Source organism: Delphinus delphis, chromosome 19, assembly GCF_949987515.2.
Source record: "Delphinus delphis chromosome 19, mDelDel1.2, whole genome shotgun sequence".
Taxonomy (NCBI): domain Eukaryota; kingdom Metazoa; phylum Chordata; class Mammalia; order Artiodactyla; family Delphinidae; genus Delphinus; species Delphinus delphis.
Window position 1 is genome coordinate 58,197,124 of NC_082701.1, and position 23,986 is coordinate 58,221,109.

Below are 23,986 nucleotides of genomic sequence, written 5' to 3' on the forward strand. Positions count from 1 at the left end.
CAGCTCCAGCCTCCTCCCTGGCCCCTGTCCACTCCTCCAGGGACGTGGCCGATCTTGCCCTCTCCAAACCCTTCCATGGCTCCCTGCCGCTGGCAGGAACCGCCCCTGACTCAGCCTGTGTTCTCATGCTCATCCCTGGGGTCTCACAGTGGCCCCCGTGGCCCCCCGGTTCTCCTGCCCACCTTCAAGGCACCGTCCCAACCTCTCTGTGCTTGCTGTCCATCTCCCACTCGCGGCGGCAGCAGCCTCATCCTGCTAGTTCACTGCTGCATCTCCCGGCACACAGTAGGTGCTCAATGCACATCCTTGACTGCACGAATGACCCCCTGCCCTCACATTCAGGCCAGACCGACCTCCCAGCGTTCCTCTAACCCTGGTGGGCCTTTGAAGGAGCCGTGGCCTCTGGTTGGCACCCCCCCCACCCCCTACAGCCCTTGGCTGTGGACTCACATCCACTACTGGGCGACCTCCAGCCGGAGTGCAAGGTTTGGAGCCCAGCGGTCTCAGCTGCGAAGCCCCTTCCCCGGCCCACCCTGCGTGGAATCCTCCTCTCAGCTCCTGCCTGCCTCCCGCTGGGCGTGCCCCCCCCCCGCCCCCGCAGCAGGGACACCCTTCACTCGTTCCTCCACGAGGCATTCATGAGGAGCCCACCGGAGAGCAGGGCGTGGCTTAGGGACCCAGACTTGGTGCCGAGCAGGCCTGGTCCCTGCCCAGCACCCAGAGTAGAGCAAAGAAAACAGATGAGCCTGTTCTCCTGTGCTCAGGGCTGTGCTGAAGGAGCCCAGAGGAAGTATCCAACCAGGAAGGCTTCCAGGAGGAGGCGACCCTGCAGCTTTGAAGGGGTGTGGAACCTGGCTAAGGGGACAGAGCTGGGGCGAGGAGTCCGTATGCCTCTCCCTGGCTGAGAGCCCCTCGGCTGTGTCCTGGGTCAGCTGGACGCCCCTTACCCTCAGAGGTGGGTGATGCGTGAGACCCCCTGGAACCCCGGACAGCACAATAGGAATGACAGAGGCCGTGTGTGCGGCTGGGGCGGGCCCTCCTGCCTCCTGTCCTTCCCTTCCCTTCCACGCCAGAAGGAGAGGGTGGAGGAAGGAGGCACCCCCTTGATTAGGGCTAATTAACCCTCCGCCTGGCAGGCAGCCAGCGCTGCCCGCTTCAGAGGCACCGGCAGGCTCCACCCTGCCCTCCTCCAACAGGCCCCGCGTCCAACACCAGACTCAGCATCTCTTGTGGGGCTGGTCCTCTCCAGCCCGGCCTAGACTGGGGCCCTGGCCCTCTTACTGCCCTCTTGGGTTTGGTCTGATGACTCAGCCACCACCAGGCTGTCAGAGGGACCCAGAGGCTGTTCCTTCTGCCTGGAATGCCCTTCTCAACTCCTTCCCCAGCAAAACCCCCTTGTCCACCGAGGCCCAGCTCAAGACGCTCCTCCTCCAGGAAGTCTTCCTGACACCCTGCCCCCCCCACTCTGCCATCAGGATGACTGGCCCCCTCCATTGCCCCTGGGCTGCAGCCATGGTCGCAGGGGAGCCCCTCAAGGGCTGGGGGGGCTCTGAGACCTCTCTGGGTCCCCTATGTTGCCCAGTTTGATGCAGGGTCCCAGGGAGGGCCGGCAGTAGTGGACTGAATAACAGAGGAGGGTGGACAGAAGGGGCTGCAGGGGAGCACCGGGGAGCGGGGCTGGGGGCTGGCAAAGATCGGGGCCCCAGGCATGAGGTGGTCACGGCCCCAGGCTTATGATAGCTCCTCTGGCCCCCCAACCTGAGGAGACCTGGGTGGGGGTTCCTCAGCATCCCCGTGATGGCCGCATCCCAGGCTCAGGGTGCCCTCTGCTGCCCTGCGCTCTGGGAGTCCCATCTCTCCTTGGACTGAGCTCCAAGGATCCAGAGCCCACACGGCTGGAAACACAGCTTGAACAGCGCTGTTGGGCAGGGAGCAGGCTGGAGGCGCTGGGGGCTGTCCTGGTGCTTCAAGACGGAGGCGTGGTAGGGCTAAGCCCTGGCCGCACACCCAGCACCGGGCCCTTTCCACCCCACCGACCTGGCAGCTGAGATAACTGGGGCCCAGAGAAGGTGAGCAGCCCGGCCCACATCACACAGCCGGGTGCCCACAGGCAGGCTGGCAGGGCCCGGGGCGGGCTTACCTGGGTGGATGGGTGAGAAGGAGGGTCAAGGGTGCCCTGTGGGGGGCTGAGCTGGCATAGAGGGAAGACCGGCTCAGGACTCTGGCTTCAGGTGGGAGCGGGAGGCTGGGAAGTAGCAGGCAGGGGACGTGGAGCCGCCAAGGGGGGACTGAGGCTACCAGTGTCCAGGCCAGGGGGCCGAGGCACACCCTGGGCGGCAGGAGGACGTCCGGGCCCCAGTTCCCGGGAAGCCGGGGCTGGAGGGGCTCAGGGAGGAGCTGGTCCAGCAGGGGCTGGGAGGGGTGGTCCGGGTGCTGACACAGAAGCCGCCGGGGAGCCGAGGGAGAGGCTCCCTGTTCTGGACGAGGTCTGAGCTGCACCTGAGCTCACACCTGCCAGCCGGCGTGTCCCGACAGAGGCCGGCAGCTTTGCATCACGGGCTGACTGCCTGGAGCTCCAGGAGACCCCACCCTGAGGATGGGCGCCACAGGCTCCCGGCTGGAGGGGGCACTGCTGCCAAGCCCAGCACCAGAGGGCCGGGTCCCCCTCGACCGGCACAGTGGGGGCTGCATGGCTGGGAGGGAGACAGGCAGGGTGGGACTCCTGAGAGGGCATTGACTCCTCTTCATCCATCACTGAGTTTCACCCCAAAGGACTCCCGGATACTCGGCCAAGCTTGGGGATGGAGGGCTGTGCCAGGCACAACCCCCCTCCCCCCATGTGGAGGGGCATCGGGACACCAGTGGGACCGACAAGGCCTACATGTGCTATGGGAGCGAGGCTATAGTTCCTGTGGGAGGCTTTGAGGGGAGGGGGCTCATTCCTTGGTCTCAGGTATCAGGGAGGGCTGCCTGGAGGAGGGGCACTTGAGCAGAGTCTAGAAAGATCAGGTGAGTCATCAAGGTAATAAGGAGGGGACAAGTGGGGCTCGGAGGAAGTGGGCAGAAGCTCAGTGGGGCCAGGGGCACAGGGGCCAGAGGGACAGCTATGGTGTGGGTGTGGCTACACCTGAGTGCTGGCTCTGGCCCTCTCTGGGGCAGCTGGGAACCGTCATGGGGGCTAGGGGCTCAGACCTGGGGAAGGCAGATCTCTGCGTGGTTAGGGAAGGGGGCTCTCCCTGGCAGATTCCCTCAGAGATTCCGCTTGGGGTAAGAGATGCCTCCAAGATGGGGGTTGTGGCCATGAAGGGGTGGCCAGCAGAGCGATGTGGAAGGTGGGAGGGGTAGAATGTTCTGGTCTCTTCTCTCCTCTCCTTCCTGGTGTCATCCTTTCTCCAACTGGCAAACTCCTACTCATCCCTCAAAGCCCAACTCTGCTGGGGCCTCATGGGTTGGTGGTGTGGCTGGGGAAGCCCTCCTCTCAGCCCCTCCCCCATACCGTCCCACCAGCAGCAGCTCCCGCTCCCTGGCACGGGGCCGCAGCCACTTCCAGATGTCCATGGTGAAGAGCGTGCTGCTGCTATTGAAGATGGAGGTCAGCGATGACATGAGAGCGGCCATCATCACAGCGATCATCAGCCCCCGCAGGCCTGGGGGGACAGGGGCCGCTGTGACCCTGCCCGGGCCGCGCCCCCGCCCCCGGGAGCCCTCCTGCCCAGGCCCCGCCGTCTGACGCCCCTCCAAGTCCCTGCAAGTAGAGGCCCAGGAGGGAGGAGGTGGGGGGGTTGGAGGTGGTGGGAGAGAGACCCTGACATGGGGGGCTGGGGACAACGGCAGGGCTCCCGCCTCTGCTGCCTGAGCCTGCGGGCTGCTGGCAACGGGGATCTGTTCTCAGCCTCTCGCTTCTACAGAGCTTCCAGCTGACAGAGCACTTTCACACCCAGACTTCATTGGACGGTGAGGAGGTGGAAACTCAGAGAGGGGAAGAGAGTTGCCCAGGGATGCACAGCAGGCCAGCGGCAGAACTTAGGGGTGGGGCGGGGGAGTGAGGACAGCCTGGACGGGACCCTCAGCCTGGAGGCCCCGCCCTGGGCAGGGCCCAGGGGCCCAGGGCCTGGGGTTTCCTGCTACTTCCTGTGCGTGGCCACACTGTCTTGTTGGCTCTGTGAGAGAGGAGATGTGGTTGCCCAAAGAGGAGACAAAAGCCGCCTCGGTCATGGGCTGAAAACGGATAAGGGGCCCCCACCAAGGTGGGCGAGGCCCTGCTGTGCAAAGCCTGCCGGGGGTCGTGGGCTTGAGAGGGGCTGAGTGTGCAGAGGACTCAGTGATGTGTGGCTTCAGGCTGGTCGCCTCCCCTCTCTGGGCTTCAGTTCGAGTCTGTCTCCAAGGCTTCCTGTGCTTTTTCTTCAAGTGTCTAAGCACCTCCTCCACCTCTGCAGATTCCCTGTCCTCCACACCCCTTTCCCCCACCCCAGGATAAGCCACCTCCCCGGAGGGCTCAGACTTGCAGGTGCCATTGCTTGCCTGGCTCTGGTTCTGCGTCTGACCTGCTGTGTGACTTCCAGGCATCCCATGGCCCTCTCTGTTCACTTAGGCTGACTGAGATGGGGCCCAGAGGAAAGTGAGTTAAATCATGGTTTTCCTGCAGACATGTCTCCAACCTCCTTCCCTTGCTCAGGGAGGTGGATTAACTTGGGGCTTATTCTCCTCCCACTTCTCACACAGGGAGCTCAACGCCTGGAGAGGGGTTATGGCTCACACGGCTGGGTGTCAGCGAGCCCCCAGAACAGAGGGGGCAGACGAGGCACCGGGGTGGGAAGCCACAGTGCGGCCAAGCCCCGTGCCGGTCAGTTTCCCTGTGCGGCTGCGTTTAATCCCAGCAACCATGCTGAGGGGTGGCCCGGGACAAGTCACTTTCCTCTCTCTGTGCCTCAGTTTCCCAATCTGTAAAACGCAGCTAAGAACTCTGCCTCATAACCTTACATAAGAAGCCGTTTGTGGGCTTCCTTGGTGGCGCAGTGGTTGAGAGTCCGCCTGCCGATGCAGGGGACACGGGTTTGTGCCCCGGTCCGGGAAGATCCCACGTGCCCCGGAGTGGCTGGACCCGTGAGCCATGGCCGCTGAGCCTGCGTGTCCGGAGGCTGTGCTCCGCAACGGGAGAGGCCACAACAGTGAGAGGCCCGCGTACCGCAAAAAAAAAAAAAAAAAAAAAAAGAAGCAGTTTGTGAAAGGGCCTAACACCCAGCAGGCCTGAAAGAGGAGACAGTGGCAGCCTTTCTGGAGGGACGGGCCAGCACCGGCTAAGAGGATGAGCCTTGGGGGCAGACCGCCCGAGCTCAGAACCCAGCTTTGCAGCTCACTTGCCACGTGACCTTGGCCAGGGCACCCTGGGTCTCAGTGTCCCCATCTCTAAAGTGGGGATGATGAGGGACTTCCCCGGTGGCCCGGTGGTTAAAACTCCACGCTTCCACTGCAGGAGGCACGCACGGGTCTGATCCTTGGCCGGGGAGCTAAGATGTCACATGCCGTGCAGTGTGACAAAAAAAAAAATTAAAGTGGGAATGAAGATCACAGCGCCCAGGGTTCCTGAGAAGAGGACGCGAGTTAGCCGCATGTGAGGCCCCGGGCGTGGCACCTGGCGCACGGTGGGTGCCCTGTGTGTCTTCTATTATTGCTACTTTCCTCACGCTACGCTCATCCCACCTGGATGTCACACAGAGTCACGCTGGATCCAGAGTGGGCTCCACCGCCCCCAGGGCTCCTCCCCGGACCCCGCTGGAGCCTCACCTGTGGGCATCAGCTCCATGACCAGCTTGGGGTAGGCGATGTTGGAGCAGCCGATCTCGGCCCCGCAGGCCCGCAGGCACTCAGAGGGTACCACACAGCCCACGTCATCTGCGCGAGAGGGATGCCTAGTGTCCCCCGCCCGCCCCTCGCCGCCCTCCCTGGGGTGGGCGAGCCCCGGGCTGAGGACAGGAGCCTGGCCGCACCCGCTCCGTCACCATCTGCCACCAGCGGCTGCTCGGCCCTGGGCCTCAGTTTCCCAGCCTGGATGCCGAGGCGGGGGCCGGCCTCAGAGACTCCTCTGGCCCTTGACACCCTCTCCTCCGGCCTGCTGCCCATCCCATGACCCCAGCTCCCTGGCCCACACCAGGCCGGCTCCCCTGCAGGGCAGCCCCGCCCAGGTGAGGCGTCCGGTCTCCTTCCCCCCACCTCCTGCCCTCAGCCCTCCTCCCCAGAGGGGCAGGTGGAGGCCCCCCACCCGGGCTGACCCCTCAAACAAGAAGGGAGCCCAGAGCTCCGCACAAGACCATCCAGACTCCCAGCTCCTCGGGCCGGTCTCCTTCCCTGCCCCTCTCCCCGCACCCCAGCCTCCTCCCACCCGAGCCTTTGTGCTGGGTGCTGCTCTCCCAGGCCCTCCCAGGGGCGGCTCAGAAGTCATCGCCTCCATCTGAAATAACCCCTCTCCCCCATGGCCCCCTCCCCCCTCATCGCTCGTTTTCAGCACTTCACCTCCCCTGGACAACTGGGGCTGTCGGCACGGGAGGTGGTTCTGCTGCAGACCCTCCCCCGTGGCGGGGCAGCGCCCACTGCTCGCCCTCTGAGTGAACAAGGATTGAGTGGATGACCCAGACCTGGCCTGAATCCGAAATCCCAGACTCCCCACCAGCCGCTGGAGCCTGACCCTGTTCAGGGCCTGACGGAGGGGGGCCTGGCTCCCGAGAGCGGGCGGAGGTCACAGACAGGGTCGACCCCCGTGCTGTTGTTCCTCTGGGAAGCACTCCTTAAACATCTTTGGCCCCTGCCCCCTGGGTTCTCAGCAGGGCCCGCAGAGGAAGGCGCAGAGCAAGCAAACACGGAGACACAGAGATGCGATTACGGGGAAAGTTCAGAAACAGCGGCCGCCGCTCAGCCGCGCGGCCACAGGGGCCTGTTTGGGGGGTAACGCTTCCACGCGTGGGAATTGATGTTTCCGTGACTTGGAGCCCCTGCGCGGACCGGGCACTCCTGGGTTAACGCCGCTCCTTAGATGCCCAACCCACCGTCGAGGGTCTCAGGCCCCCTCCCCAGGGCCAGAGGAGCTGAAGCGGCATCATCCCCTCCCCCATGACCCGCGTCCCCGAGTGCCAGGCTTCCAGGGCATCTGCCCCGCCAGGCCCCCACCCCTGGCACCTCTGGCTCGGTGTGTCCCACTGTCCTCCCTCCTGCCACAAGGTGGGCACCAGCTCCTCACGGCCTCCCTTCCATCCTCTCCATCCTTCCAAAGTCACCGCTTTGCTCACGTCACTTACTTCTCAGGAACCCCCTCCCCGCCATGACATTCGAGGCCCTGGACAACTGGTCCCAGGTCCTGTCATCCCAGCACTGCCCACTGGCCACCCCGACCTGCTTGCAGCTCTTCACACACGCCCAGCATGCTGATGCCTCTGTGCCTTTGCAGACGCAGTCTCCTCCTGCTGCTCTGTCCCTACCCTCGCTCACCTCCCTCTTCATGGCCTGCTGCGAAGGGCTTGCTCTCCGAAGCCTTCCACAGCTCGTCCCCACCCGCTAAGGCAGAGTAGCTTCCTCCCAAGGGCTCTTAAAGCCCAGGGTTCAATCACAATTGTTTGTTTGCATATTTTACGCCCTCCACCAGACTGGGAGCTCCGCAAGGGTGGACACTGGCTTTGAATCATCTCCTCTCCCAGGCATCTCCCTGTCCAGGGCTGGGCCCAAAGGAGATGCTCTGTGAACAGTTGTAAATGAATGAAAGAGTAAACAAGTGAATGGTTGGGAACAAGGGGAAAGGCACAGAAGGAGAGGAGGAAAGGGAGAAAGGACCCCACAAAGAGCTATGGAGGAGTTCAGGCACTGTTTGATCCAGCTGCCCTACCCTACCACCTCCCACCCACAGCTATGCATATGAGAGAACTCAGGAGCAGAAAGGGCATAGCTTTCCTAGGACACGTAGTCAGACCCGGGACAGAGCCTGGGGTCCCACGGTGGGACTCTGGAGCCACTGGGGTTCAGGTGGGGGCAGGTGACAGGTCCCTCGTGACAGGTTCTGGGCTTGGACTGGCTGGCTCTGGCACCGGGCTCAGCCCTCCTGGGAGGGACGGGTGATGCGTCACGGCCACATGATGGCTCAGAAAGGCCAAGTCAGGAGATTCTGCCTGGTTTATTCGGCCGGTTTCAGCCCATTCCAGGCTGCCAGGACGGGGCCTTGCCTCCGGGCGCCTCGGGCTTGCCTGCCTAAGCAGCAAGTAAGAACCACCTCTCCTTTGTGACAGCAGCAGAGGTGCTGCCACCTACACAAAGTCCCCCATTTGTGCCAACTCAGGAGGGAGCAGCCCCAGGCCAGGGGCCTGGCCTTGCCTGAGTACCGGATTCCACGGGCCTGGGAGCTCCCCGCTGGGCTCCACCTTGACATCAGCACCCCTACCCAGCCGAGGCCCACGCCAGAAGCCTGAGGGCTGCCTCTCTCCTTGCCCCCCACGTCCTCCCTCCCTGCGGCCGATGCCAAGTCCAGCCACTGGGCTTGGGGACCAGGGGAGCTGCACCACCTCCCCCCTCTAACCCACCTCCCCTAAAACCGTGACTCTGCCCACTATCCTCCCTGCTCACAGCCTCCTGCGGCCTCCATCCCCTGCAGGAGGGATCAGGGGACTCTAACTGTGCACTACAGCCTCTGCCCACTTGGCCACCTGGACCACTGCCAAAATTTCACCCTCAACTCTGGGCCTCTGTACCCTCTCCCTGGAACACCCTTCTCAAACCCAGGGAGCTCATACTGATTCCTCCCAGCTCGTTGCGGATGTCTGGGCTCTACAGGCTTTGAGGAAACACCCTCCACGGCACCAATAACTCTGTGACTTGTGTCCTTCCTGCCTCTCGATAGACTGTGACCATGAGCCCCATGGAGAAGCCCGGACTCCAACAGCGCACAGCACAAGCCAATGGGTGGCAGGTTCTGCCTGTGTTTGTTGACTTACTAAATGACCCTTTTCCAAGCTGGTCATTGGACACACCACCCCGAGGGGAAATCAAGGTGCTCCCCACTCCCAAGCAAGCCTGGCTTATCCCTGGGAGCCAGTTCAGATGCTGATATCACAGGGGGGAGCACACAGACCTGGCTCTGAGTCCAGTTCTCCCAACCCCTTACGATGTGATCCTGGGTATTTATTCTCTGGGGCTATATCTTTCGCTGTAAAACCCTTCTGGGGACATCCATAGGCCAACAAGTCAACTTCAATCTAAATTTCATACCTTACACAAAAAAATTAACTCAAAATAGATCACAGATTTAAATGTAAAACTATCAGACTTCTAGGAAAAAAGTAGGAGGATATCTTCAGAACCTAGGGCAAGGTGAAGAGTTTTTAGACTTAACGTCAAAAGCGTAATCCCTTAAATGGGAACTTGATAAAATAGAGCTCATCAAAACTAAAGCTTTGGGACTTCCCTGGTGGTCCAGTGGGTAAGACTCCACACCCCCAAGGCAGAGGGCCCAGGTTCGATCCCTGGTCGGGGACCTAGATCCCCCATGCATGCCGCAACTAAGAGTTCACATGCTGCAACTGAGAAGTCTGCATGCTTCAACTAAAAGATCCCATGTGCCGCAACTAAGACCCAGCACAGCCAAAATATAAATACATACTTATTTAAAAAAACAACAACTAAAGCTTTTGCTCTGCATAAAACACCTGTGGGAAGGATGAAAAGAAAAGCTGCAGAAACAAATTCAGTAAAGTCGCAGCAAACAAGAGCCATACATAAAACCGGCTGTGTTTCTGCACACTAACCATGAACTATCAGAAAAAGGAATTACGAAAACAAGCCCATTTACAGTAGCATAAAAAAGAATAAAATACCTAGGAAAAAATTTAACCCAAGGAGGTGAAAGGTTTGTACACTGAAAACTGTAAGATGCTGAAAGAAATTGAAGAAGACACAAAAAAATGGAAAGGTATTCCATGCTCATGGATTAGCAGAATTAATATTGTTAAAACGTCCAAAGTGACCTACAGATTCAGTGCAATCGCTATCAAAATACCAATGAGGGCTTCCCTGGTGGTGCAGTGGTTGAGAATCCGCCTGCCGATGCAGGGGAAAACGGGTTCGTGCCCCGGTCCGGGAGGATCCCGCATGCCACAGAGTGGCTGGGCCCGTGAGCCATGGCCGCTGAGCCTGCGCGTCCGGAGCCTGTGCTCCGCAACGGGAGAGGCCACAGCAGTGAGAGGCCCGCGTACCGCAAAAAAACAAAAAAACCAAAAAAAAACCCAATGGTATTTTTCACAGAGGTAGCAAAAACCATCCTAAAATATTTGTATGGAGCCATAAGAGATCCTGAGTAGCCATAAAAGATCCGGGACCTTCAGAAAGAAAAACAAAGCTGGAGGCATCATACTCCCTGATTTCAAACCAAATCACAAAGCTATAGTAATCAAAATAGTGTGGTACTGGCACAAAAACAGACACACAGATCAATGGAACAGAACAGAAATAAACCCCTCGCATATATGGTCAACTGATTTACGACAAAGGAGCCAAGAATATACAATGCGGAAAGGACAGTCTCTGCAACAAATGGGTGTTGGGAAAACTGGACAGCCACAGGCAAAAGAATGAAACTGGACCCCTATCTCACACCACATGCAGAAATCAACTCAAAATGGCTTAAAGATTTGAAAAAAGACCAGGAACTGTGAAACACCTAGAAGAAAATATAGGTGGTAGCTCCTTGACATCAGTCTTGGCAATGATTCTTTTGGATTTGACACTAAAAGCAAATGCAAAGAAAGCCAAAAACAAACAAAAACCCCCCAAAACAAACAAGTAAAAAACAAGTGGGACTTCATCAAACTGAAAAGTTTCTGCACATCAAACGAAACAATCAACAAAATGAAAAGGCAACATACAGAATGGGAGAAAATATGTGCGAATTGTGTGTCTGATAAAAGGTTAATATCCAGAATATGTAAAGAACTCATACAACTCAATAGGAAAAACAAAAACCCACAAACAGACCCCAGAAATCTGATTTAAAGATGGGCAGAGGAACTGAACAGACATTTTTTCCAAAGGAGACGTACAAATGGCCAACAGGTACATGAAAAATACTTGTACAACATCACTAATCATCAGGGAAATCATCACACCTGCAAGAATGGCTACTATCAAAAAGACAAGAGATAACAAGAGTTGGCCAGGATGTGCAGAAAAGGAAACACTTGTACATGGTTGGTGGGAGTGTAAATGGGTGCAGCTACTATGGAAACAGCATGGAGGTTCCTTAAAAAATTATAAATAGAACTACCATATGATCCAGCAATCTAGGTTACATATTTTAAGGAAATGAAATCACCACCTCAAAGAGATATCTGCACGCCTGTTCACTGCAGCATTATTCACTATAGCCAAGATATGGAAACAATCGAAATGTCCTTCAGTACTTATAATACACAGATAAAGAAACTGTGACGTTTACATATATGAGAAAATATCATTCAGCCATGAGAAGGAAAGACATCCCGCCATTTGCAACAACGTGGATGGACCTCGAGGGTGTTATGCTAAGTGAAATAAGTCAGAGAAAGATAAATACTGTATGATATCCCTTATATGTGGAAGCTAAAAATGCCAAACTCGTAGAAACAGAGACTAGAATACCATGGAGTACCAGGCAGCAACAGAAAGGAACACGGCCATACACACCAACCTGGATGAATCACCAGAGAACAGATCGGTGGCGCCCAGGGTTAGGGATGGAGGTGTGGGTTTGGCTGTAGAGGGACAGCTCTGTGTCTTGATTGTGATAGTGGTTACACAAACGTACACATGTGATAAGGTTGCACACATCTACACACACGCACAGAAACAAGCACACGTAAACTGGGGAAATCTGGACGAGATTTCTGGCTGTGGTATTACTACGCTATGGTTATGCAAGATGACACCATTGGGGGAAACTGGGTGAAGGGTGCATGCAAGCTCTCTGTGGGTTTTTTTTAACAGCTTCCTGTGAATCTATAATTTTGGGCAGGCAGCTGGAGGGCTGCAGGCCCTTCAGCCCTGAGAGCCAGGACTCCCTTCGTGAGCCCCAGGGCCTCCGTGCAGGGGAAGCAAAAAAGGAGAAGCTGAGGCCAGAGAAGGTCTTGTCTAGATCCCCAGTGGCAGAGGCTGTAAGTCAGGCTTCAGGACTCCCAGGGCAGTGCTTGGCCCTGGGTCCACCTTCCTCCCCCTTCTGACCATGTGCAGGGGCGGGGGGATGCAGGTGTGTGTGAATGTACCTGGGAGGGGCTGGGGGCACTATGTTCAGACACATTGTGAAGCCCCCGGGCCAGGGTGGAGTGCAGGACTAGAGGGGTCAGCGATGGGGACCACAGGCATGCTGGGGCTGGGACACCGCATCACTGCTCGAGGCAGCAGACCCAGGGAAGAGGCTGACAGGCAGATGGGTGGTGGTGAGGATCCTGGGGGAGGGGGGTTCATGGGCCCAGGCCCAGTGACATCAACAGCTGGCCCTCGGCAGCAAGAGCAGTGTCCTCGGGGCCCCAATCCCAGGTGAGCACGAAGCAGCTCCTTGCAGGGCAGGCGAGGTGATGGTGGTGGCAGGACTGGGCCAGGTGCCTGGCTGGCTGCCCGCGGCATGCAGCGGGATGCGGGCCGTTGTCAGGCCAGGTTTCGTGGGCTTTGCTGTCCCCACCCTGGCAGCCTGCTTTCAGATGTGGTCCCCATACGCCCCCAGAACCGGGGTCCCAAGCCCCAGGACGCAGGGCAGAGGGCTGGACCTGACCCCAGCCCACAGCCGCCCTCTGAGGCCCTCCCTGCCCCCGGGTTCATCATGCGGGACCAGTCCTGGGTGGGCGGAGCTCCCAGAAGGGAGCGGGGCTGGGACCTAGAACTGGGTACCTGCTCTATCCACACCAGGCTCTTTGCAGGCTCCTGAGGTCGGGTCAAACCTGCCCCACCTCTGCCTTGGTGGCTCCCAGCCCGGTCCCGACCCTACTTCCGCAACTGGACAGCTGAGCATCTGCATGGACTTCCGTCCCACCTGGGAAACTGGACACAGGGTGGGACCAGGGTTACCAACAGGCTGGGGGCTGGGTGTGCTAAGGCCGTTGACTGCTGTGTGTCCTCAGGAAGAACACTGCCCCTGTCTGGGCTGCAATGTTCCAGGAGCTCTTGGACTTGGGTCCCTGAGCTGTTCAGAGTTCGGCTACCTGGGGCTGGTGGCAGCGGAGGAGACAGACACACACCGCCCAACGTCTGTGTCCGTCGCGGGTAGGGGTGAATCGGTTTCCGGCTCCGCCCCCGGTCTCATGTCACCGCAGGTGGCGGCAGCGGGGTGGGCGAGGCGGCACTGAGTCACAGGCCGCCTGTGCACCCGCTCCGCCCGCGCCGCCCGGTAAGCGAGACCTGGGCCGCGCCCCCGACCCCGGGCCCCCCGGCGACCCGCCCGCCGGCGCGCTGCCCCGAGCCTCCTCCGCACAGGCCCCTCGGGCTGCCGATCGCGGGCCCGGGGGCTTTCGAGACCCCATCCCATTCCGGAAGCCCTCGGGATGCGGGGCGCCGCCGAGCAGGGCCAGAGGTCGTCGGAGAGCGGACGACCTCCTGCCCCTCTAGGAAACTTCTGGGAAGTCCCCTTCCTGGCCTAGTTCCCCCCAGAGGTCGCCCTGGACCTCTGGCAGCTCCAGAAATCCTCTGGGACGCCGGCCCCCGTCCCCGGCAGGTTCCGGCACCCGGGGCGGGAGGCGTGCCGCCCACACACACCCCCCGCCGGCCCCTCCTCCGCGCGGCCGCCCCTCCGCGGCCCCGCCTGCGCTCTGACCCGACCCTGCGGCCCGCCCCTCCCGCAGGTTCCCGGGGGCAGAGGATCGGCGGCGGCGGCGGCGGCGGCGGTGGCGGCGAGACGCCCCAGAACGCGCTGCGCCAGGCCGGCGACCGGGCTCCAGACCTGCTGAGCGTGCGTCCAGCCCGCGGCAGAGGCTCCCGCCATGGCCTTCTCCCAGGTGCAGTGCTTGGACGACAGCCACGTCAACTGGCGCTCCAGCGAGGCCAAACCCGAGTTCTTTTACAGCGAGGGGCAGCGGCTGGCGCTGGAGGCCCTGGTGGCCCGCGGCCCCGACGCCTTCTATGAGGTGCTGAAGCGGGAGAACATCCGCGACTTCCTCTCGGAGCTGGAGCTCAGGCGCATCGTGGAGACCATTGAGGTGTATGACCCCGGCTCCGAGGACCCCCGGGCCAGCGGCCAGCCCCGGGGGCCCGAGGACGGCGAGCTCGGTGACGGCGAGGAGGGCAGCGGGGAAGAGGGGGCCCGCACCGAGGCCGAGACGCTGCCCTCGCTGGAGTACTGGCCCCAGAAGTCTGACCGCTCCATCCCAAAGCTGGACCTGGGCTGGCCGGACACGATCGCCTACCGGGGTGTGACCCGGGCCAGCGTCTACATGCAGCCCCCCATCGACGGGCAGGCCCACATCAAGGAGGTGGTGCGCAAGATGGTCAGCCAGGCCCAGAAGGTGAGCCAGTGCGAGTCCCCGGAGAGGACGCGGCAGCCTCGCCGGCGCCGAGCACACTCTCACTCAGAGCCCAGCCTGGTCTGTTGGCTGCCTCCCCTCCTGCCTTCACGGGGCTCCTTGGTTTCTTTGCAGAGGGGTAGGGCCCCTGGGTCCTCTGAAAGGTGACAGCGGCCGCCCCATCTCAAAGGGCCTTTGTGCATTGTTGGGGGCTGTTGCTGACTTCCCCAGACCTGGCGAGCAGGTTCCCCGGACGAAGGTGCTGCGATGGGGTGGGGCAGGGAAGATCACGCGGCTTTCTCTTACTGCCCCTCGGGATGGCTCTGATTCACACCTGAGAAGCAGGAGGCTCCCAGGCCCACGCGCCTACATGCCGGGAGCTTTCTGGCTGTGCTTTTGTGGGGTGGCGGAGAGAGGCTGGGGCGGGAGGTAGGCATGGAGACTAAGAGGTAGTCTGAGTCCGTCTGAGGCTGGCTTGGAGATCCAAGTTCAAGCGTGCCTGCTTCCTGGCCACGCTGGGTGACCCTCCCTGAGCCTCTCGGTGAGCTTTGCAGTGGCAGATTCCAGGCTGGGATGTGAGGGATGGCGACGGTGCGGACCTCAGGGGTGGGAGCGGAGCGGGTCCAGATGAGGGTCGTCTGCCTGGACTGGAGGAACCTCAAGCGTTGTCCGGACCTCCCCTGGAGCGACCCCTGCCGAGCTGTGCAGTGTGCCGGCACACTGACACGCGTTCTGAGAAGGGGTCTCGCCCCTGGCAGCCAGCCAGGCCTCGGCTGGTGAGCTGGTGCTCCTTCACGCTTCCGTGGTTTCAGAGCACGTTCTGAGATGACTGATAAGGCCTGCCTCGTGAGCTGTGCTGAGGACGCTTCTGAAGCCAGGTCTGGGCTCAGGAGAGAGCACTGAGTGCTCAGCAGTTCTGTCCTGGCCTTGGTTTGTGGGACGAGGTATTTCTGGCAGAGTTTAACACTTTCAGTCTTCTGGGTCTGCTCAAGACCCAAACGGTGGCTTTGGGGACCGTCCTGGAGGACAGACAGGGGCCAGGGGAGCTCTTGGGCACAGAGAACAGAAGTGGGTAGGAGCTGACAAGGTGGCCATGGCTTAAGTTTCCAGAAGGGTGGAGTCCCGTCCCCTGAAGGGCCTGGCCGGGTCGGACAGCCTGTGTTGGGGAGCCTGGCCCTTGGCCTGGTCCCAGGCAGCTCTGGGGCTTCGGGTTTCTGGTCTGTGAAATGGAGGTGGCGAGGATGAAAGCTGTGAGGACGGAGTCCGGTGACTGAGTGAGAAAGAGGTGGAGGAAGGGGGGAGGGGCCTTCAGCGTTTTCAGGCTGAATAACCCACACCACTCCTGCTGTGGGGTAGGAGGGCGCTGCTGACGTGGGCGCCTGGCTGGAGGTCATGGGACCCAGTCCCCCGGGAGGGCCTGTTGGGATCCCATTACCCAGCCTCCTCTCCCTTTTTAAAACTGGGGAAGTTGAGGCCCTGGGTGGGGACTTGACCTGCGGTGCCCGGGCTCCTCCCCGCCCCCCATGGCCCTGCTCCCCACCAGGAGTAGGACAGAGGCAGATCCCAGATCCCAGACGGCACAGGAACAGCTGGAGAGTCTAATCTCCCCCAGACAGAAAGACAGACGGCCTGGCCCAGTGATGGGGCCAGATGGGGGAGCCTGGGGCCATGCTGGGCACCGGGGCCTCCTCCCTACGTCTCTCATCTCTATGGCCGGAGCTGAGACCCAGCCACCCCATGCAGTCCCATGCCCCCCCGTAACTTAATATGCTCCCCACAAAAGCCCCCCAAGATTATCGGCATCACCTGTGTAAGGTGACAGCCAGGAGGAAGTCCATCCCAGGTCTGAACCCCGGTCTGTGTGGTCCCAGTTGGTGCTGTCCTGCAGCCCCCAACAGGTGGGACAGGTGGGCATTGCCCCCTGCTTTCATCCCTCCTAGAGGGAGGCTCACTGATACCACCCGTGCCCCCACGCTCAGACAGCAGGGAGCCACAGGCCCAACAGGAGGGGCCTCAGAGGCCAAGTGCCTCCTCTCAGACGGGGACACCAAGGGCGGAGGACGGGCATTTGTTCACATCTGTCCCCTGCTTTCCAGCCTGCATCTTCCCTGCCATGTCCACCCTGGGGCCCGTGGCCGGTGTGGGGTGTGTGTGTGTACGGGCTGCCCTGATAACCGGAGGTGCTGTTTATTGAGTGCCGGGCACTATATAATCTCGTGTAGCGCCATCTGTTCCATTTTTAAGATGTAGTAACTGAGGCCGCACTGGTTAACCCCTGCCAAGGCCACCTGGTTAGCTCTTGGGTGGAGGAGTGGGGAGGGACCAGACCTGTGTTGTCCTCAGACTCCAGGACAGGTCCCCTGCCTGTCCTGCCCTGGCCTTGGCAGGATGCAGTGAGAGGCAGGGCAGGGAGGGGCAGCTCATCCAAGCTACCTGCAACCCTCCCACCTCCCCTGCTCTGCCGCTTCCCAGGCTCCCAGGGGCCGGGCTGTGACGCTGATGGATGCTGACAGGGTGTTTTGCCTGGGCTGCCCGCCTGTCTGCCGGGAGCTCTCCCTACCTTATCTCTCCCCGTGAATCACCTCTTTTCCCCTCTCCCCCGCATCTCCTCTCACCCCCAGTACCAATGCAGGGACAGTGGCCTCTCTCCCCCACTGGGATGGGGATCCCGCTGTCCAGCTGCCTGGACAAGATGCTGGCCCCCTGCCCACCAGGGCGCCTGGGCTGGAACTGGTGGTGCTGAGTCAGGGCGGCCCAGCCCACTGCCTCCTCAGCCTGGCCTGTCGTCAGCACAGCGGGCCGACCCTGGGGCAGGGAAGTGACACAGCACACAGTCAGCCCGTCCCCGCCGGGAGCGGCTGTGTTCCCGTCAAGGCTAACGCTGAGTCCCCCCATTTCCCAGGAGATTAGACTGGAACTAATGGGCCACAGTGCCAGGAGCCAGGGGTGCTGGGGTCAGGTCCCTGCTCTGCCTCCACTGCTGTGTGACCTGGCACGAGCCCCAGTCATCCCATCTGTAAAATGGGTATAGGCATTGACGCCTCTTAAGGATCCCTTCAGCTCTGACACCCTGCTGCCCTGTCCTTCTGGACTCCTCTGGGACGAAGACCAGTGGGCCCAGGGTCTGACTCCACCGGCTGGGTGGCCCTGAGCAGGCCCCAGAGATGGAAGGTCATCTGCTTGCCCCTCCCCCAGCCCCCGGGAGCCAGTGATTTATCCAGGGAAAAACCTGCCGTGGGGTTCCAACTGCATACCAGAGGCCGGGCCTGTAGCATCACGCCTAGGCTGCTGCAGCCTCTGCAAGAGAGGGGTGAGGCTGGACTGGGTTGGGCTGGGACTGGGGAGGGCCTGCCTCGGCCAAGAAAGGGGGTAGATGCTCTAGCAAGCTGTTCATCCAGGAGATGCTAAGCACCGCTCCACCCCCGCCAGGACCCCTTCACCAGGGACCCCAGGGGCAGGGGTGGGTCGTGTGCGCGTGAGGAACCTGGGGGAGCACGAAGGAGAGTGAGTGGTGGAGGCTGGACCAGAACCCGGAGCTCGTGCCTGCCAGGCCAGGGGCATTAAGCTTCTTGCCCAGGGCCACACAGCAGGAAGGGACTGGAAGCAGGTGCCACAATGCCCGCCTGACCCCACGTCTCTCCTGTCAGGCCCCTGCCTTCCCACACTGCAGTCCTGGCTCACGGCTTGGCCCCAGGAGAAGAAAAGCACTTAATGAGGCACTTATGAAATCCCAGCTGCACATCAGGTGCTGAGCAGGTACTTTACCTGCCTGGATCCTCCCAGCTCCATGGCGTCAGCTATCGTCCCTTCCGTGCAGATGAGGAAACTGAGGCTTAGAGGGGCTCACACAGGGCAGGTAACTTGTCGCCGAGCCGGTCCCTGGAGGAGCTGGCCCAGAGCCCAGCTCTGAGGTCAGTGAGCCCCCGTTTCTCTGGAGAAGCAGCGTCTTGGATGTTCTTTCGAGCCCTGCCCCTCTTGGGAGCCGTGGAGCCTTGCTGCGGGCCCCCAGCTGGACTCAGGGCAGTAAAAGCATTTTCACGAGGCTCCTAGACTCTGGGCTCCGGCAGGGGCAGAAGTCCGACCACACCAAGGCCTGGTGAGCACAGGGTCATGGGGGGCCAAGGCCCCTGGGACCAGGAGGGGGGCTCTTGCTGTCCCCAAGCAGGCGGTACCAGCACAGCCTCGACGCCCTGAGAGGCCCCAGGGACGGCCCAGTGGACTGTTCCCAGGGACACACTGGAGCCCAGAGGGGCAGCGCCCACGCAGCCTCATGCAGTGGGTCTGGGGAGCACTTCCCAGCCCGGGGCCCCACCTGCCAGGTGGCAAACCATCTGATAACATAATCCCGGGGTCAGCCTCCCGTCCTCTCCAAAGGCTTCCTACCAGCGGTGTTTGCGTCTTAAAATTGAGTCTGGGGAGTCAGAAGCGGCTCTGCCAGCAAGGAGGGCTGGCACCTCTGGGCTGGGTGCACGCCAGGCTCCTGGGGCGCCCAGGCGGTAGCCCCACCCCGGCCGGCACTGCCCTCCCTCCCAAGACCCCGGGAGGCAGGGCCTGTCGTCACACTCACATCACAGATGATGATACCAAGGTTCAAAGTGCGCCAGGGCCTGCTGAAGGTCACACCAGTCTTGGGTGGCAGGTCTAGACTGAGCTCCTGGTCTCCTTGGTCCGGCAGGCTCGCCCTGCAGCCGAGGGTCCTCCCCCTGGACCAGCAGAGGCGGGCAGTCCTCTCAGAGGCCCCTGGTTCACCCGGCCCCTTGCCGCATGACCTTGGGCCTCACATTCTTCATTTGTAAAATGGGGTCGGGCACTTGTCTTAATTAAGGCAGTAACAGTCATGAGAATGCTCAGCGCGGGGGCAGGACTGCGCCCTATTGGGACCACGCCCCACGTCCAGGCAGGCCCAGCCGGTGGGCCGCACCAGCCTTCTTCGTGAGGTCCCGGTGATCCCCAGGCTCACGCCCTTCCCATATTAAATGCCACGTGAGGCAGTGGTGGGAAGACAGTCTTTCTCGTATCACAGGACCCCGGCCACGTTGCCCAAGTTAGCCGCTCCGCCTCTCTGACCTTCCGTCCTGTCCTCCTCTGTGCCAACACCTGCCCCAAAGTAGCGGCGAGATTGACATGGAAAAAAAGCTTGGTGTCTGGCACGGATTCAGTTCTCTTCCCTCTGTCCCCATCCATGGCCCCTCTGGGAGCAGTCTGGCTGGAGAAGTGGTGAGCCCCCCATCCTGGAGGGTTCAAGCAGGGGCTCAGGAGAACGCAGCAGAGAGCACGTGGGGCTCCAGTGACCCAGGAGCCTCTGCCCTGCCGGGCTGGCTCTGTGACCTCAGGCAAGTCCTCTCCAGGCCGGTCCCTGGGGCTGTAGGGTGCTCCGTGACCCCACAGCGTCCGTTGCTCTTGGATCCTGGAGAAGCTGAGCTTTTAAACATCTTCGAATTTGTGACTCTACGATTTTCCAGTTTGAAAATCCTTGGCTCGTGCCATCCTCTGAGACTGTGGGCTGGGCTGGATCCTGCGCCCGGAAGCTTGGAGGACTCCGAGGCCCCAGGGGGCTGGCAGGAAGCGGGAGGGGCTTCTCCTCTGGTCTCCTCCGCCGGGCACAGCCCTGGTCAGCTGACCCCATGCTCTGCAGCCTCTGGTCTCTGCAGCATTCCTGAGCTGTGGTGAGGAGGCTGACGTGTCTGGGGAAGGCCAGAGACTCGCCCCTGGGCTGGGTGGGACGCGCTTGCCCTTCTTGACCCCTTGCCGCTGCAGCTCCTTTAACTGGCCTTAATGAGGCTCCTGTCTTAGTGCAGAGGGAAGGTGCCAGAGCTGATAACCGTCAGAGGGGTGGGACTACAGGTCTTCCAATCTAACTCCCCCGTGACTGAGGAGAAGGGAGGTGCTTTGCCACAGACCCCACCCGCCCCGCCCCGTAAGGTGGGGCAGAGCCCCAGGCACTGACTCTCCAGGCAGTGCTGATGGCCAGGGCTTAGTTTCAGGAACCAGGATGGCCTCTGGGAGGTGGTGGGTGGAGTCACAGCTAGAACCCCCTCCAAGAGAGGAGCCCAGGAACAGGAAGCCTCTGCCACCAGCTGATTGTGTGGCTCTGGGACGGTGACTGCCCCCCCCCCCCCACCGCCCCGGGAGAAGGGACAGCTGTACCAGCGTTAGCAAGCTGGTCCTGGCTTGGGTCGGCATTGTTACCACATACACAGACTCCCTCCCCATCTACCCAGGAGGCCTCCTCCCCAGGCCGTTCAGGTCCTGCGAGCACCAGGGTGGGGTGGGGAGTGGGGCCATGTCTCAGTGTGGGAAACTGAGGCACAGCAGCCAGGTCTGCCCAGCCCTGCTGCTGGAGGAGGGGGCTGGGGGCAGGAGGGGTGCTCTCCCCGTCTCCGCTGCACACCCCAGTGAGCGAGGGGCAGCCTGAGCCTCGCTGCACCCTGGGGGCACGTGCAGCCCCTGGGGCCTCAGCCCCTCTGTCTGTGCAGGTCGGCCTGTGTAAATTCTCTCAGCATTCGTGTCCCTGAGGAAGTCCTTATTTCCGTCTTTGGTTTTGAAAGCTGTTTTCGCTGGGTAGGGAATTCTGGGACTGGGTAGGGAATTCTGGGTTGTTTCTCCGTTTAGTTGCTCCGGTGTCCTCCGGCTTGTGTTGACTCTGAGACATCTGTTTATCTTTGGTCCTCAGTATTCGATGATCTTTTCCCTTCTGGCTGCTTTTAAGATTTTCTCTTTGCCACTGATTTTAAGTGATGTGATTATGATGTGCCGTGGTCTGTTTCTTCACGTCTCCTCTGCTTGGAATTCATCGAACGTCCTGGGCTTGGGGATGAATAGCTTCCATCAAATGTGGAAATGTTATGGCCATTTGTTTCAAATGCTTTTCTGTCCCCTCTCCCCCACCCTCTGCCTCGGGACCTCCTGAGACTCCAGTTACACATACTCTAGACCTGTGAAGTTGACCCAGGTTCACTGATGCTCTGGTCTCGGTTGTTCAGTCTTTTTTTCTCTGTGTTCTACTGATAGGTCTTCAGGTTCACTAATCTTTTCTTCTGAAGAAGAAAAGCAGTGTCTAATCTGCTATTAATTAAAAGCAGTGTCTAATCTGCTATTAATCCCATCCAATGTATTTGTCATCTTAAATGCTGAATTGTTTCACTTCTTGAGTTTCAATTTGGTGTTTTAAAAAACCTTCCATGTCTCTAAGTAACTTTTTGAACATACAGAATACAGTTAACTGTTTACCCATCTTTGTCTGCCAGTTCTAACATCTGTATCCATTCTGGGTCCACTTTGGTAGACTTTTTTCCTCATGTGGATCATTGTTTTCCTGTTTCTTTGTGTGTCTGGTAATTTTTGATTGGATACCAGACGTGATGAAAATTTTATGTTGTGGGAGTTTTGTTTTTTCCTTTAAACGTTTTGGAGCTTTGCTCTGGGATGCGGTTCTTGGAAACAATGTAACACTTTTGAGGCTTGCTGTTAAGCTTTTTTTACTTTTTGCGGTACATGGGCCTCTCACTGTTGTGGCCTCTCCCGTTGCGGAGCACAGGCTCCGGACGCACAGGCTCAGCGGCCATGGCTCACGGGCCCAGCCGCTCCCCAGCATGTGGGATCTTCCCGGACCGGGGCACGAACCCGTGTCCCCTGCATCGGCAGGCGGACTCTCAATGACTGCACCACCAGGGAAGCCCTGTTAAGCTTTATTAGGTGGGACCAAAGCATATTTGGTCCAGGGTAGGAGTCGGCAAATTATGGACCAAATCTGGCCTATGCCTGCTTTTGTAAATAATGGAATGGAGATGTATACATTTGTTTATTAGCTGTCTGTGGCTGTTTTCAGAGTTGAGAGGTGTGTCAGAGACACGTGGCCTGCAAAGCCTGAGACATTTGCTATATGGTCTTTATAGAAAAAGCTCACTGGCCTCTGGTCCAGGGCCTGTTTGCCCACCAGGTAGGTCGTATCCTTCTGAGAATCCTCCTGTGTGCCCTGAGTGTCAGAGGGGCCTGCGCTCTGGCTGTGGGGACGTAAATGACTCCTGGTCCTGTGTGAGCACCGGCCATTGTTCCAGCTGCTCCCTTCCAGCGGGCCTGTCCCAGCCTCGGTGGCTTCTTCCTGTTCGTGTGCTCCTCGGTCTCCAGCTGAAGCCTCAAGAGGCAGCTCCCTGCAGGTCTCTGGCCTTCGCTCTGTGCAGCCCTTTCCTCTCCTCTGTCCTGAAAATTCTGGCTGCCAGGCTCTGAGCAGACTTCGTCTCCTCAACTCAGGGAGCCCACTGGACTCGGCCGTGGCCTGGAGGTGGCTGGGGCGGTCCTACAGCTGACCTCGCTCGTCTCCCTTCTGCCAGGGGTCATTGCACTTGCTGTGTTGCCTGTCGGCCATGGCTTCATAGGTTCTGCCTGGTGTTTATTGCTAAGGCAGGTGGGTAAGTGTAGGCTCCGTTACTCCGTCGTGGCTGGAAGTGGAATCCCAGGTCTTGAAGGCACTGTCCCCACCTTAGGACAGTGTGCAGCACGCCCTATGTGTTCCTGTGCGTCACTGCCCTCCAGCTGGCACAGAGGGAAGCAGGAGACGCTGAGGTCATGACCCCCGGCCTGTCCACCCCGAGGGCACTGTGGGTCAGTGAGGAGGCAGGAGAGCCACCGTGGCCGTCTGCTGAGCGCGGCTCCCAGGCCCGAGCGGCTTCCCAGGAGGACAGTCTGGAGCCCATGGTGCCACCGTCCTGCGTCCATCTGAGCCTTAGGGTCAGACAGACCCAGAGATGCGGACCCACTTCCTGCTTTTCCAGGTGGTGAAAGTGGCCCAGTGAGTGCCAGGGACTTGCCTGCTGTGCAGTGTGTCTGCGGCTCCCTCTGGGCCTCCTGCAGGCATCACCGTGGCCTTGGAGGGTGGGGCAGGCAGGACAGGTACAGAGGGAAACTGCCCGCGCCGACCTGGGTCTCAGGGTCCGGGCCTCAGGGAGGCGGCGTGCCACTCGGTGGGTCGCTGCCGTTTCTCCAGAAACACAGACGTGGCACTTGCTCGTGGCAGCATTTGAGTCAGGGCTTGGAGGACGGGCAGGAGTTACTGGCTTGGAGGAGGAGAGGAAGGCGCCCGGCCAGGAGGACTGTGTGTGCGGCTGCGGTGGGGTGTGGGGTGTGTAGGGAGGGCCCGTAGGGTCAGAGCCCCTGTGGGGTCAGGGCCACCGGGGAGAGATGCTGCTGCAGATGCTGGGCCCGTGGCCAGTGGTCTTCCAGCTGCGTGCAGACCCCTGGCCACCTCACCCCTGCGCCTCGTCCTCCAGCCCTGCTCTACCCACTGGTCCTGTGAGCATGTCTCTGCTCCAAGACGGATTCTGTGGTCATGGGGGAGCGGTGCCTCTAAGGCGGCTGTAGGGGCGCCGGGAGCCTCAGGCTGAGTGTCAGCCTGGCGAGGCGGGAGCCCCGGGTTGGTGGTGCAGAGGGAGGTGGGGCGTGGTGGTCAGAACTGCCTCTCCCAGACCCCTAGACACAGCCAGACAGGCTGTGCGGGG

General features: G+C 60.3%; 2 protein-coding genes across 2 annotated transcripts in view; one reads left to right on the forward strand and one right to left on the reverse strand.

The window, feature by feature from the left end:
- The window catches only part of SLC5A10 (solute carrier family 5 member 10), a 53,841-nt gene that overhangs the window by 1,271 nt on the left and 28,584 nt on the right, over positions 1–23,986 (reverse strand). The window contains exons 9-10 of the mRNA XM_059998075.1: positions 5,785–5,892; positions 3,497–3,647 (exon numbers count right to left, since the gene is read on the reverse strand). Coding sequence (XP_059854058.1) covers positions 3,497–3,647; positions 5,785–5,892 — 259 coding nt within the window. The remainder of the gene's footprint in view (positions 1–3,496; positions 3,648–5,784; positions 5,893–23,986) is intronic.
- Positions 13,940–23,986, forward strand: part of FAM83G (family with sequence similarity 83 member G) — a 29,170-nt gene continuing 19,123 nt past the window's right edge. Inside the window, exon 1 of the mRNA XM_059998074.1 lies at positions 13,940–14,495. Coding sequence (XP_059854057.1) covers positions 13,974–14,495 — 522 coding nt within the window. The 5' untranslated portion in view covers positions 13,940–13,973. The remainder of the gene's footprint in view (positions 14,496–23,986) is intronic.